Raw genomic sequence first — 14,229 nt, 5'->3', positions numbered from 1 at the left:
AGCTGTAAAAAAGCAGTGTCTATGTCATGATGTTCTCAAACGTGCAGGAAAAGAAACTTGGATCAAATCTCARTGTGTTAAGTGGTTTTACAGGACACTGTTCTAGGTTTGCAAGCCTTCTGAGTGCAATATTGAATCTCATTCAATTTCTGCTTCACTGGAACTCTTGACTGAAGTGATATTAAGTCTTTTTATTAGAGCAGGCAGTGATAGCTTGTTTCTCTAATAGAGCTACATTTTCTATTTGTAGTTTCTGAGCTTCCTCTACTGAGATGGAGTATTATACTCTTAGTTTAGGCAGGTAATTTAATACTATTTATTTGCTCCTTAATGCTAACAGTAGTAAATATCTTCACTGAGTATCAGAAGTCCATCCCATGGTAAAAYTTTTCTGTGTCTTGTGCCATTGTCTGCTAAATAGTCATCTRACCAAATTCTGCATATTGAGTCTTTGTGGTGCTCGTTTATTACTGTTGGCAGAAACATTTGTCAGTATTAGTGCCTGGAGAAGAGTGGAGTWAATTATTTGGTTTTGTCTGTGTTTTGAAGTCTGCATTAGAATGAGAGAAAGGAGTAATCTGTACAGTGTATCATACAGATAGAAAAGAGTATTGAGTTTTCTAAGTCTCAAGATTACACAAAAGTATTCCTGCTCATGAAGCCTTTTTACAGATCTGATTTAGGATCTACAGAAACAGTAGAGCCTAACTGCAATTACAGTCGTGGATATGTACTGYTTTAAAATAAGTGTCTTGTAGCCAGGGTTCCTAATTTGTCTTTTCATGTGCTTCTACAGGTGTTTGCCTTCGATCACTGCTTCTGGTCCATGGATGAATCAAACACCACAAAATATGCAGGTAAACTATTTTCTATACATTGTACAGTGTAAATAATTTGAGTACATGTGGGAGTTTGGGCCTTTATTTTGTGGAGTTGGTTTGGGATTGGTTTGTCTTTGCRTTCTGCACCGTGGTGCTCAAGTGACTTCTTCACAGAGGCAGATAAATCACTGTTACAGGGATTGAGTTATCTGAGGGCTAACCTCTCAGTTGAAAAGGAATGCAAGTTGTAAGGYGCCTGGGACACTGTTCAGAAGGGATGCTTTTTCATCTAAGCTACAGCTTTTGGGGTTTTGTTTTTTTTTTGCCTGGAAGAGCCTTTTTTGATTGTTCTGTCATTTAAAATTTCGTCTCTGCATCAGAAATCACTTCTGACTGATGTTAGTGAAAGTGTGTGTTTCCAGTGCTCTGATTCTGTGTGCATGAGCGGATAATAAAACGTGTTCTCCTCAGATGGTGTGGTTATCTCAGGTCTTTTAAGTGATGCAGAGTCTGACTTGTTCAAATCCCTAATGTGTTTTGAGTGATCAGCTTTGTGACTCCTTCCTCCCAAAAGCTGGATAATCCACACAAGATTGTAATCCTAGCAGTTTTGTCATAACTGGATTTGTCTATTAGTATATTCATATTTTATAAGAGGACTTGTTTTGGAAGAGAGACCTCTGAACAGTGGGATTTCAAGGCTGAGGTCCATGGAAGGGAAAAAACCCYAAGCATTCAGTTTAGATATTCATATTATGAAGTTTTGTGACCCATAAGAAATATTGAAGGATGATAAGGTTCATTACCTCAAAGTTTGACATCGGTGGTCTCATAAATGAACTGCCATATACGTTTGTTAAAATATATATCTGATTATTGTATGAAATCCCAAATCTTAAGGATTGCACTTGATCATAGATTTTGCTGTATTTCTTAATTGCCTGAGCATAGAGAGGCTTCTTCAGGACAAAAAGCTTTTCACAGGTTCATCTTTCAAGAGCCGTGTTTGCACTAAACAGATACACTGTGCAGCATTTGTAGCTCGGGCTGGGAGAGCCAGTGGAGCCCACAGCACCTTCCCATGTGTCTGCACACCCTGTTTCCTTTAAGAGAAAGGGGTGATGGTGTGCACCCCTATCTTGTTCCCGTGTGCCTCCAGTAGGCTCGTGGGAGCTGCGCCTGATGGGCACACCATGACACCACTGGCAGAAAAGGAGTAGACCCAAGAAACACTCCCAGCCAGTTAAACTTGTTTCTGTCTCTGTTTAACACATCTCCAGGTGAATTCAGTGGGATTCTAGCTCTATTTGTTTTTCATTTGAGTCAAAGGTAGATCTCTCTAGCGTGTTTCAGAATCTGTAATTGGATTTGTCTTATCGGAAAACTGAAGGTTCATTATCTGTATGTAAATTAACCTCTTGTGTGACTGGTTTCTAGAAAACTGTGGCTTACACCTCTGGCATTTTCATAACTGGCTAGAAAGCTTTGAGGTGTTTTTTTGCCTATTCCAGTTAATTTTCCTGCCTGGGAAAAAAAGAAAACCAAAACCAAGGGTTTTCTGTTGGCTTTGGAGCTTTTTATTTTGCTTGTTTTGTTTTGTTGGGGCTTTTTTGTGTTGTTTGTTGGGGTTTTTTTTTTAGTGGAAGGGTATGTGGGAGGCTTTGGTGTTTTTTTTTTCTTTTTTTTCTTCTTTTCAGAAATATTCTAAGAATGTGGGCCCAAAGACTTGCATACAAAAAAACAATGGTTTTACTGATTTTGTTGTTGTGTTTGTTGCATGGTCTTGAAGCCAACTTGTGGCTGCCAGCCCTTATGTTCTAGAACATAATGAATTTGATACAATACCAAAATAAAAGTAATTAAAAGCCAAACCCAAAGTGTTTCAGGCCCAAGTTACCAGGTCGTTGGCTTGTTTGCCTGCTTGTGCATAAGCTGATGCTTTCCTATGCTACAGTCGCATTTCTTGGTTTAGATCCAACAAACCAAATGCTGATATGGCAATATTTTAGTTTTTATATATTACTGCTATTAAGGCTCCCTAAGTCTTTTTCACAGCTTGACCTAAATGACTATGGGTTTTTGTTAAAAAAAATTACGATAACTGGATTTCGTTGTGATTTCTGATAACTTCTTTGCCTCATGGAACAAATCTCCATTGTCCTCGGCACCTTGCAAATATACATCTTATCTTACATTCAGAGACTGTTAATTCTATAAAAGTCTTTGGAACGATCTTAGAGTCCAAACAATCCATCTGACCCCCTGACCTTTTGAGCTAAACTGGAATCTCTAGGATTCTGGACTACAGAAGGAACGCTGATCTGGAAGCTACGTGCATTAAACACTCCCTGCCCAAAGTAGCTCTCCGTAGATGTGTAAGTTTAATGTCATTGGCAAGAGCAGTTGCACAATTAAAAGGAAATGTATMAAGCTTGAAAGCTAAGTGCAGAGTGCTTGAAAATGTAAGTTATGAATGAGCTTTAGGCTGAAGTAAGATTCTCAGAAAAGGCATGTGCAACAAATTTAATTCTTTTGAAAAATCCTTTTCCCTGTTAAACAGAAATCCAATGGAAGATCATACAATGAAACGTTTAACAAGTACTAGGCAGCCCTATCACTCATTGCTCTCTGTCTCTGTACAGAACCAAAATGCGCTCATCTTGCATTCTGTTCRATAGATATATAGTTGTGTATATCACACTGTATTATAGATGTCACTGATTAACAGGTGGGACATGGGAACACACAGAACGGTGTGCACCATAGACAGCATATGTGGATTACTCTTCCTTGGTGTTATTTTTTTTTTTAGTGCCAACAAACGCAAAGTTTATCCACTCCTGGAAATTCACATTTGTTACAGGATCTTTGAAACTATCACACTTGATCAGACTGGCTTTATTTCTCTCTTTATTGATTAATCTGTGGTACTACCAGATATTGTTCACTCAAGACTCCTGTTTGGATAAACTGAATTGYGTGGGTAATTGATAACAATTCTCAGACTCTGAGGTGCAGGGCTGTCCCTGGCATAGGATACTATGGTACCAGCCAYCTCTTTCTTTTATGAGAGATCTTCAGCTTTGGCTGAACATAAGGTTTGTTTTCTTCGTATTAATTTTCCTTCTGTATGCATGTTCAGGAAGTAAGTACCTTCCTTATCTTTCCAGCACTTGAAAACATGGGGATTGTTGCTGTTGGCAGCAAAACTGCTTTTTTAGCAATTTTTTTTCTGTTGAAATGGAAACTGCATTCTAGAATTTTAAATGATCTAGCGATATCATCAACAGAAATAGTGAAGGTAACCTTCATGTGATGACAAACTTCTCAAGGGCATCTTTGCAGCTGTCCTTGCAGGACTCTCTCTCATAAAGACAGCAGGGAGTCTGGAGCACAGCAGAGAAGTAAACTCTTTACAGGACTGTGGAAGTGTTGCTCTGATTTCTGCCTGCCAAGATAAGAGGGCTCTTCAGCAACTGGATATCCTATGTTAGAGAGAGCCCCATCCAACCTGTCCTGGAGCACTTCCAGGGATAGGGCCTCCMCAGCTTCTCTGGGCCACCTGGGCTAGTGCCTCATSCCCCTCACAGTAAAGAATTTTTTCTATATAACCCACCTAGGCTTATTCTCTTTCAGTGTGGGGAGCTTTGTGTTTGTTTGTTTTTTACACTGAATATTGATGTTGTGCATTTCTGAACAGTTTGTGTCTGTGTCGTTCCAAGCAAGGAATGCTTTGTACTGATCATAACATGCTAACTTTTTTCTGTTTATTTTTTTCTAAAAGACATAGGAGGTATTTGGTGAAAATATGGATCTCTTATTGGAAAGGGGTGAAAAACAAGTCAATGGAGTAGTTTTTGAGAGGGAGGGAAATTTGGTGGTGAACAGAATGAGTTTGCTTTGATCTGGAAGAGGGATGAGCTTTGTGTATAGACTGCAGTAGAGGTGTTTTGAGAGAAAGCAAAATAGCTTATTAGCATTTGTTCTTGACTTGAATGGGTCAGGAGGCAGTTCATGTATAAAGGACACACCTGCTTTCCTTGTAAAGCTCACAGAGACAACTGCTTGGCATTTTGGTGAAGAGGAGGATATTGAGAAATTCTCAGACATGAGAACAAAGAATTCTTTTTACAAGCCTGAACAACAGTGAAAGCCTATTGAAGTCTGCAATGAAGTGGATTTTTAAAAGGAAGAAAAGAAACCCCTCAGTTTGGGAAGGATTCAASAGATGGCATAAATAACTACTGCAGCACTTAGGCAGGTCCATTCCTAGGACCCCATGCTGTATTGACTTGCCCATGGATTTTTCATAAACTCCCTAACCTGCATCATGTTTGGCTTGAAACCTCAGCTGTGTTTCTACAGGCTGTGTTGTCCTGAAAGGCCACACACCCGACTTCGAGCGAAGCTGTAATTTTAGAGGAAATATGTRTGCTGACTGCAGCACTTTCCTTTTTGAAAGGAAGCAAACCAGGCAATTGAATTCTACCCTTAAAGAACTCTACCCTTCTACCCTCAGAAGAGAGAGTGAGTTGTGGATTTTGAGCAGACACAAGTGTCTCATCTGTTCGTAGTTTTGATTTCACATTGAAGCTGTTCCTGGTCTGCAAGACARATTCACCAGGCTTTGCTTCCCTCTCCTCAAAAGGATGGGCAGAGGGGACATCCTGGCCAGTGTCCCTCATTTGCTTGCTCTGGGCTCCCTGGCAGCCTTGGGCATGCTGTCCCCAGCTTGTCTGTGTTCTGAGCAGAAGCTGGGAGAGGGGATGGAAGTTTCTGGTCATTAGGTGCCATTGTAAGATGCTGTATTGGTCTCAACCAGCTAGAAGATTGGGAATTCCCATCTTAAAGACAATAAGGGTTAGTGTAGGGGAAATCCTTCTGTTAAAGATTTAATTTCTCCCTTTTGCTGAAAATYAAGTGATAGTCAAAAATTAAAACCCCTGCTTACATCTTTAAATGCTAGGCTCTGTGRAAGAAAGGTCCTGTAAATAAGAAAAGGTATGAATTGCAGGCAGTATAAAAATTTATACTTTGTTTCAGCAAAACAGAAATGCAGCAGTGTAGACACTGGATCTGCATTATTTCTTTTGACTGTAACTGCATATGGATATAATTCTGTATAACACAGTGTTTGTAATCAGTTTGCAAACCCACTAATAAAATTCATGGGGGAAGCAGTGAGGTTTCTTAATGAAAACTAGCAAAATATCATGGATGATATACCATTACCCTTAATGCCCTGCATCTTCAAATTAATAAAATATCCATAACTGAAGTTCAGCATTTTGTGTTCTTTTCTGTGAGCACACTTAAAACCAAACCTTATTTTATCCCATGATCATTTGACTGGTTACTATAAACAACACTCTTTAATGACCCATTTTTCTATGTTGGTATTGATGAGCTCTTAAAATATGTAATAAAAAGGGCATTTTAGAGTTATATATCAGTGTCTAATTGATTTTCTGTTTGCRATGATAATTGGAAAATTAAGTATCTTCTGGAAAGTAAATCCAGCTTTGCTAGTGAGATTTAAAGTGGATTCCTTCCCTGATGTTTAGCAGAAAGGGAATCAGCAGGTCATCTTAGGATTAATATTACCAAACACAGTTTTGAAATACTTTGGTATTTGGGGTTTTTTTTCTCCATATGAAACATGGAGGAGGTAACTGGGTTATTGCTTGTCGGAAGTGGGTAATAAAAGCTTTTTCTTCTTCTGATAAATGGTTTTATCCTCCACTCACCATCACTGTGTAATGTGTATATTTTCCTTATCATATTTGTTCTCAGATTCAGTCTTTGCTTGATTTAGTGTTTTTACTCAGCAGGGTAGTGAGTGGCTCCCTCAGGACTTGGTTAGAAAGCAAATCTTCTTCTGTGCTACATTCCTAGTAAAATCTTCTGCTGATATATTTCATTCATCGGTAGTTGAGCATCCTCTATTTCCAGGTTGTTGAATGGTGCTCTCTCATAGCATAGATATTGTAAAATAACCAAATGACCTCTAGTTGAATGAGAAGTGACTGAATGTTCATGGTGAAGGAAATGGAGTTACTCCATAGGTTTTAATTCCTATATTCAGCATTTCTGAACTGTGTTAATCCAAGTCCAGTGAAACTTTGGAATTTTAGAAATTCAGCTAGAAAGATACACAAAAACCATTTGATAGTGCATCGCTGCACTAGTTTTTTTCTTTACAGGAGAAAATAAATTAGGTTATAACTAAAGGAAAATGAAAGGGAAAAAAAAGTGCTTTCTTGTCCTATTTACATGCCTCTWAAACATTCTGAAGTCATTCCAGAGGTGGTTCTGCAGGAATTTTCTGGGTTATGGAATGTAGATGTTCTCATAAATAATTGTGCAGCTAGATTGGTTTTTATGCCAGTATATTCCATTTTGAGACTACAGAAGTCACTAATGCATCCAATGTATGAAACAATTTCTTGTAACTGAAACAATTGCTGAAACTCCCATACTAAGATGAGAGGCAGGTTATCACAGCTMTTCAGAAAGTCACCAGGCAGTGAATGTAAGTCTAAAACCATACACCAGAAGGTGAACACATATTCTCCTTAGCTCAGCTCTTCTTGTTTTGAGTGTACACACAGCTGGTGTAGTTGTCTGATCAGAATTCAAAGCAGACAACACATTGACTTTCTTTGTGGTGTACAAATTCTGGGCTTTCCTATAAAAAAACAAACCAACAAAACCAACCACTATGACTGTTTYCATCTTCTACCTCTGAAAGATTGAAGTGCATCTAAAATCTGCCTGGCTCAGGGAGACAATTTTCAGCTTATGAAATTCTGCTGATATTTCAAATTACGGATTCAGCAGAATACGGCCTCAAACAGCTGTGTTGAAGTCTGACAGCGTCCTWGTATGCATTTTCTCCCTGAATGTCATTGGAATGCTTTTATCTYGGTTTCAGCATCACCTTGCCACAGGGCAAATTGTAATAGCTTATGGTGAAATTTGAGGCCAGTTCCCAAGAGAACAGCTRCTTGTATTCCTATGTGCCCCTAATGTCTCAGTCCACCAATGTTTCATTGAAATTTTGTAAGGATACTCTTTTGGGTATAGTTTGTGATTAAATAAGGCATATTAATTGCAAAATCTACATTTAAACAATAAAAAAAAAAATCAGACATCTAAGCACTGGACTTGTATGACACCTTTTGAAGAACTGCTCACTTTACAAGATAATCAGAAATATATTTAAACATGGGTAGTAGTAAGTTTTGATCTTATCACTCAGATATGTTCATTCATTAATGCTTTCAATAGTAAAAAATAATGTGCAAACCTTTTTTTATCCCTATTTTTAGTCACTTTTAGTATTCTATACAATTTAAAATAAAACCAATTATTTTCTAGGTCAAGAAGTGGTGTTCAAGTGCCTTGGAGAAGGAATTCTTGAAAAGGCCTTTCAGGGATATAACGCTTGTATTTTTGCCTATGGACAGACAGGTGAGTGCCCTAAAGGGGAAGAACACTTTGTGCACATGGGAAGYGAGAATAACAAAACATAAATATTAAGGTAGATTATATCATAATATTGCACAACCAGTGCAATATTTAGCACAACCAGTGACAAGTAAATTTCTTAAAAGCAGCTCTGTCAGTATGATTCTGGTTGCTGCCTGTTGGGTCCTCTTTCAAAGCTGAAAGGAGTAGTTCCTACTGAAGGCTCTTACAGTTTCGGTTGTTTAAGTGTATTCCAAGGGGTCACAGTAATGTCCCTGCTGAAAGAAACCTTCAGGATAATTTCTTTTTGTTTATCTTTACCTTGTCCAAAGAATAAGCTATTTGTCTGGAAGATCACATCACATTGTTCTGATACATGCTCCTGGAGCAATAAAAAGGGAATTAACATGTGCTTCTTAAACAAATAAGTAATTGAGAAATTATATTCTAAAGCATTTTCTTCTCCTTTTTTTTCTTTTAGGTTCAGGAAAATCCTTTTCAATGATGGGCAATGCAGAGCAGTTGGGTCTGATCCCACGGCTCTGTTGTGCTTTATTTCAGAGAATCTCTGTGGAAGAAAATGAATCTCATACTTTTAAAGTTGAAGTGTCCTATATGGAAATCTACAATGAGAAAGTCAGAGATCTGCTTGACCCAAAAGGGTGAGTAGCTTCACTTTCCCCTACAGCCTTCTGTATTTTTGTCTAAAACTCTAAAAACAGGAATTGGTTTTGGAAGTCCCTGAGAAGGTTTTTTCAGAATGTATGTTTATATGATTTCTTTAGAGAGGATTAGATACCAAACACCAAAAGGAAGAGAATATTTCTCTGAAGCTTGTATATGAAATAGTAACTGATGTCATTGATTTAAACATTAGGATGCCATGCTACTCATGTAAACAAATGCTGCATGAAGTACTTTGCTGCCAGAAAGCAAGACCACGTGCAAGTAAATTCTGAAGTATTTTTGCCATATGATCCAGGCAGTATTTGTGTAGGAATTTTCATCAGCTGAAAGAAATTGGAAGCTTATTTACAGCTTGGTCCTTACGATGTTGAACTTTTTGGAGCTTATTTACAGCTTGGTCCTTAGATGTTGAACTTTTTGAATGTGGAAGGAGGACACCTCAGAATATATACAGGCATTCCTTCCTCTGTTTTTTGTCTACACAGAGATGCTGGTTAGATGCTCTGTTTTGGAGATGTATATACAGGAGAGAGTCTGATAAGACTTTTTCAGCTGTGCATTGATATATGTGGTTTATATTTCAATATTTAAACATAATCGCTGAAGGTGTTGTATGCAAGTGTTGTATTTGCATACAACATAACTTGTATGCAAGTTACTTTAAACGGTGGATTTGAGACACTTGGTGTRTGTCAACAAGGTGTAGAGAATGCATGAAGAATTGAAGCTTTAGCAAATTGCTGGGGGGTGGATTTTTCGGGGTTTTTTTGTTGGGGTTTTTTTTTTTTTGCTCAGCATTCTTTCTGCCAATTAAGGCATTTCAGGTTTTTTTTCAACCACAAATATTGGGGTGGCAGTATGCATTCAAAATAATTTATAKATATAGAGCAGAACTGGTTAGATGGGTTTGAGTCTTTATTGTTTGAGTTACAAATTCTGGAATACTTTCTTCTTCCTGTTACAATTAAAAAGGACATAAATTGACTTCTGCTATATAAAAGGTACTTACTTAATATTGCAATAATTTTTGGATATCCATGATAATTAGCAGATTGTGGATAAAGTCTGCTTTRTTCTGTAGGAGTCGGCAGTCCCTTAAGGTTCGAGAGCACAAGGTGTTGGGTCCATATGTCGATGGCTTGTCTCAGCTGGCTGTGACAAACTTTGAGGTAAGTCTAAACCAGGGACAAGTTTATAAATAACACCAATGTACACAAGCAATAGGAATCTCAGAAGATGTAAACCGATGTCTATCCAAATACCTTCGTTCTTCACTGATTATATTCTCTGGCAATTGCAAAGATTTTCCTTAACTCTTCAGGGATATGTATTTTGAGTGGAAGTACTGGGTTTGCCCTTATGTTAGTTGCAAATACAGTAGTTGGTATCTCATTAATTTGCAGTTTTCACTGCATATAATATATGCCATGAAACAATGTTTGCTTGACACAGGAAATATGAGTATTCTAAAATAAGGATATTGGTCTTCCGACATGGATTTCTTTGATTTTGTTGTTGAATACTACCTTCTGTTTTACATARGTGCATATGGTAATTCATAACTTAAATCACAAAAGCATCTAAACCGAATTGATTTACAAAAACACATTCAAATAGATCCATATTGTGAAAGCCAATGAACTACTACAGGCACAATGGAAATAATTAAAGCAGTGCAGTGTTATGAATTGTATAGGACATACTTTTTATGGCGAAACTGATTTGGAAATCTGATTTGAAAGTGTTTAAAAAATGTTAATTCTTTGTGTAGTGTTATGTTTTGCTTTTTTATGTTTTTTTTTTTATATTTCTGAGGCATCTATGCATATTATACACTTCTAAAAACTGCTTTTGCAACTTTTATGGTGAATTGCTTACTTTGCAAGAACACCTTTGTGCAAATGCTAATAGAAGTTGTTCATGCTTACTCTTTGGTTTATGACTTCTGAAACTTTTRGAAGACTCAGCAAGCAGATATATCAGACTCTGCATAGGCATCTTTGCTTTACATGTGTGGAAAGGTACAGGCTCAAGTGAGGTAACTTTTTGAGCCAATTAAGTGAAGATAGCATTAGTGCAGTTCAGTAAAGAGATGCTCTTGTGTAAGTGAATCTGTGCTGGCCAGATTCCCAGCATTAAACAACATGATTTTTAATGTGAATGTTGCCAACTTATTTCCAGCAGATAAGGAGAAGGTGCACTGACTGTAGTTGCTGGGCTTTTAAGTGCAGCACTTAAAACAGAGATATGATTTAATGTTGTTCTGTGGACTTACATGCCCTCTATACCCATATATCTCAAAATGTGCAAAGAATTTTCTTGGTTCTTCTACCTTCCCTCCTTCCTCTGTCCCACATGTACACACCCTTTCATCTAGATGGGGATTTTGTTCAGCAAGCACAGTACTTTGCTTTTATCCTAGCATCACTTTTTACTCTTTTTGCTCTAGGATATTGAGTCACTGATGTCAGAGGGAAACAAATCACGAACAGTTGCTGCAACCAACATGAATGAAGAAAGCAGCCGCTCTCATGCTGTGTTCAATATTATAGTGACTCAGACACTCTATGACCTGCAGTCTGGTGTACGTATTTCTGTTGATTAATTTATGAAGTTGTGATGGATTCTTCTTCTTCTTCCTTCCTCTTCCACATGTTTCATCTGTTTAGCTGTGCTTTGACTTTTGAGCCATGGGGTCCAGTAACCAAGGCTGAGAGAACCCTGGAAGAGTGAGGGAGCACACCAGATAAAGCCAACAGTTGGATCACTTTTTAAGATTATGCTGGCACCATGAAACCTTCATGGCTCCTAACTGTTGTTGACGTGTTTTAATGGCCTGCTCTGCCAGTAAGGTGATTGGTGTTACCATATGGCTGATTATAGTTCCTTAGTGTTTCAGGCCTTAACTATAAAGTATATGGGTGACTTTTAAAGAGCTGTAAGACCTCTGACAATTCCTTCTTCCCTCATGCTTTGAATTTGATACTTTAACCCACGTTATTATGAAGGACAGCATTTCACGGTGGCAGTGGCAGGCGTGTTGGTGCTTCATGACAGTGTTTCTTAGCTGTTGTTCTCCCATGTCCCATCTGTGCAGAACTCTGGAGAGAAGGTCAGCAAGGTCAGCCTGGTGGATTTGGCTGGGAGCGAGAGGGTGTCCAAAACGGGAGCTGCAGGAGAGCGTCTGAAGGAAGGCAGCAACATAAACAAGTAAGGCATCGGCATGTGCAGGCTGCAAAGCCTCGTCTTGAAGGAATCACTGTTGGTTCCCTGGCCTCCTCTTGGTGTGCTTGTCACAAATGGGCTGCATCAGAAGCTGTTCAATATGGCTCTTTCAGCCATTCTGTGCTGAGCAGCGTGCGTTTCCTTAACGTTGGCATAGGGATCCTGATTCCCACTTGACTCAGATGAGGGCTATATGAATTTTATCTGGAAAAAGTGACAGCAGTGCTCTTTAATTAAGCATATACCTTTTGTGATTCATTTATACACCCTGTCCCCAGGCTCATGTGTTTGTCTCATCATCTGCTCAAGGAAGAATGCAAAGTTGCAGAGTTGGATGGCTTTGTTCCAACATGAATTAAAATATGTAAGTGTATAATGCACAGTTTGAGAAAATCGGATCAGAATGAAGCTGTGTTGCTTTAGCATTGCCTTGGGCATTTGTGCTCAAGCAATGACAAGTTTCAAAGCATGTTTTTAGCCATAATTACTGTGTTATTGTCCAAAACCAGGAATTTAGCACACTATTACTGCTGCCTTAAATATACTAATTTTCTGGGAAAGAAAGAGGCTAACTGCTACATTAAAAGCTACTGCTWTTTCAATTTATTTTAAAATGTTACAAAATGTTTTGGTATTGTAAGTTAACAATGATAGCACAATGTGTATATGAACAGCACACATTCTTACAATAATTTAAACTTACCTCTTGGTGAGTTTGAACATGTTTGCTCCTTCTAGCTTAGTTTCTAATCTACTTTGTGTTTAATGCATCGTATGGGTAGCCACATTGGCATAGTTCTTATGAAACGAAACGATGTGGCTGTCTTTGCCTAATGGCAAATACTGTAACCTTACCCCACAGGTTCCTGGTTAAGTTCTGATTCGTTTTACTAGAAACTGTATTTATATTTTGATTTTACTAGAAACTGCATTTTTATTTTGCATAAACAAAGGTGAAATGAAATGGGGTTTTTTTCTGATTTTTTGGGAATGAATTCAAATGCCAACTCTTTCAACAGCTGTTAACAAACTACAAATATGCCTATAGACATGGAAAGACTTTGATTATKTTTTTCCCTATTAGGATGTTTATTCAGTGTTAAACTTGTGTGTACCAATGCAGTAGGAGAGGGTTATTACGCCCACGCTGAACCTCTTTGACAGTACAGGATCACAAATAGAAGCACCAAATGCTTCTGTAAAAGGTGTTTTAAAAAGAAAACTGAACAACTCTACATTTAATATGATATAAATCTGTATTACTTTGTCCATTTATTTAACATTCTCTATTTGAAATCTCTTTTGAGCTGAAAGGTGAAAGAGAGTTCTTAGTGCTGTCCTTGGTGTCTTCWCTTAGAGTTTTGCTCTTGGAGCTTTAACCAAGTCTGACTTTTTAAGCCTCAAAATTGATGTACATATTTAGTCAGACTAGTTTTTTGGAGAACATTGTGTGCARTCTTCTTAAGGGTGTGATGCAACTTACTCATTAGAGAATCTCATTAGTAATAATTTTTTGTTGCAGTGATATAGTATATTTAAACCATATATCTTACTGTGTTAGCTCCTTTTCTTATTATATTTCTTTTATTTAAAAAYCCAGTAACATGTATTTGTAGCACGTGTTATGTTTAATGAGATAAAAAATGGAGCTGCTGGCCAGTAAACTTACTGCTTGTATGATGTTTTATGGCCTTGAAGAAAAATGTGGAAATAATGTACCTGTTTATTCACTGTCTGTACCGTTTGTTTCTGATGAAAGCTGGCTAGAGTTGTGGTAGATGCCACCTTTGTWCCATAACTTTTCCTGTTGGAAACCTTTTTTCCTGTCTGGGGGACAGCATGTTACAGAGSAGAGCTGCTTCCCCACTTCTTGAAGCAACTGAGAGTTGTGTCTTTTTGTGTCAACATCTTCAAGTTGTAATAGAGATGACTTCTGTTTTTTCTCTCAGAGCTAGTGTCGAGTTGCCYTGGTAAAGGAGGTTTTTGGGAGACTTGCCATACCTCACAGGAAAGCTGGATGTGCTAG

At 37.9% G+C, this 14,229-nt stretch overlaps 1 protein-coding gene across 5 annotated transcripts in view; it reads left to right on the top strand.

Annotated features, from left to right (window-relative positions):
* KIF13A (kinesin family member 13A) overlaps positions 1–14,229 on the top strand; it is a 103,632-nt gene that overhangs the window by 45,253 nt on the left and 44,150 nt on the right. For all 5 annotated transcript variants that reach the window (XM_057365356.1, XM_057365355.1, XM_057365357.1 and 2 more), the window contains exons 4-9: positions 797–857; positions 8,202–8,294; positions 8,773–8,953; positions 10,060–10,147; positions 11,428–11,562; positions 12,076–12,188. In XM_057365356.1, coding sequence (XP_057221339.1) covers positions 797–857; positions 8,202–8,294; positions 8,773–8,953; positions 10,060–10,147; positions 11,428–11,562; positions 12,076–12,188 — 671 coding nt within the window. The remainder of the gene's footprint in view (positions 1–796; positions 858–8,201; positions 8,295–8,772; positions 8,954–10,059; positions 10,148–11,427; positions 11,563–12,075; positions 12,189–14,229) is intronic.

This window comes from Malurus melanocephalus, unplaced genomic scaffold, assembly GCF_030028575.1.
Source record: "Malurus melanocephalus ecotype Western Australia unplaced genomic scaffold, MMel_1.1 scaffold_51, whole genome shotgun sequence".
Lineage (NCBI taxonomy): Eukaryota > Metazoa > Chordata > Aves > Passeriformes > Maluridae > Malurus > Malurus melanocephalus.
Note: the sequence above shows the minus strand (reverse complement) of the source record. Positions and strands in the feature narration are given on the sequence as shown.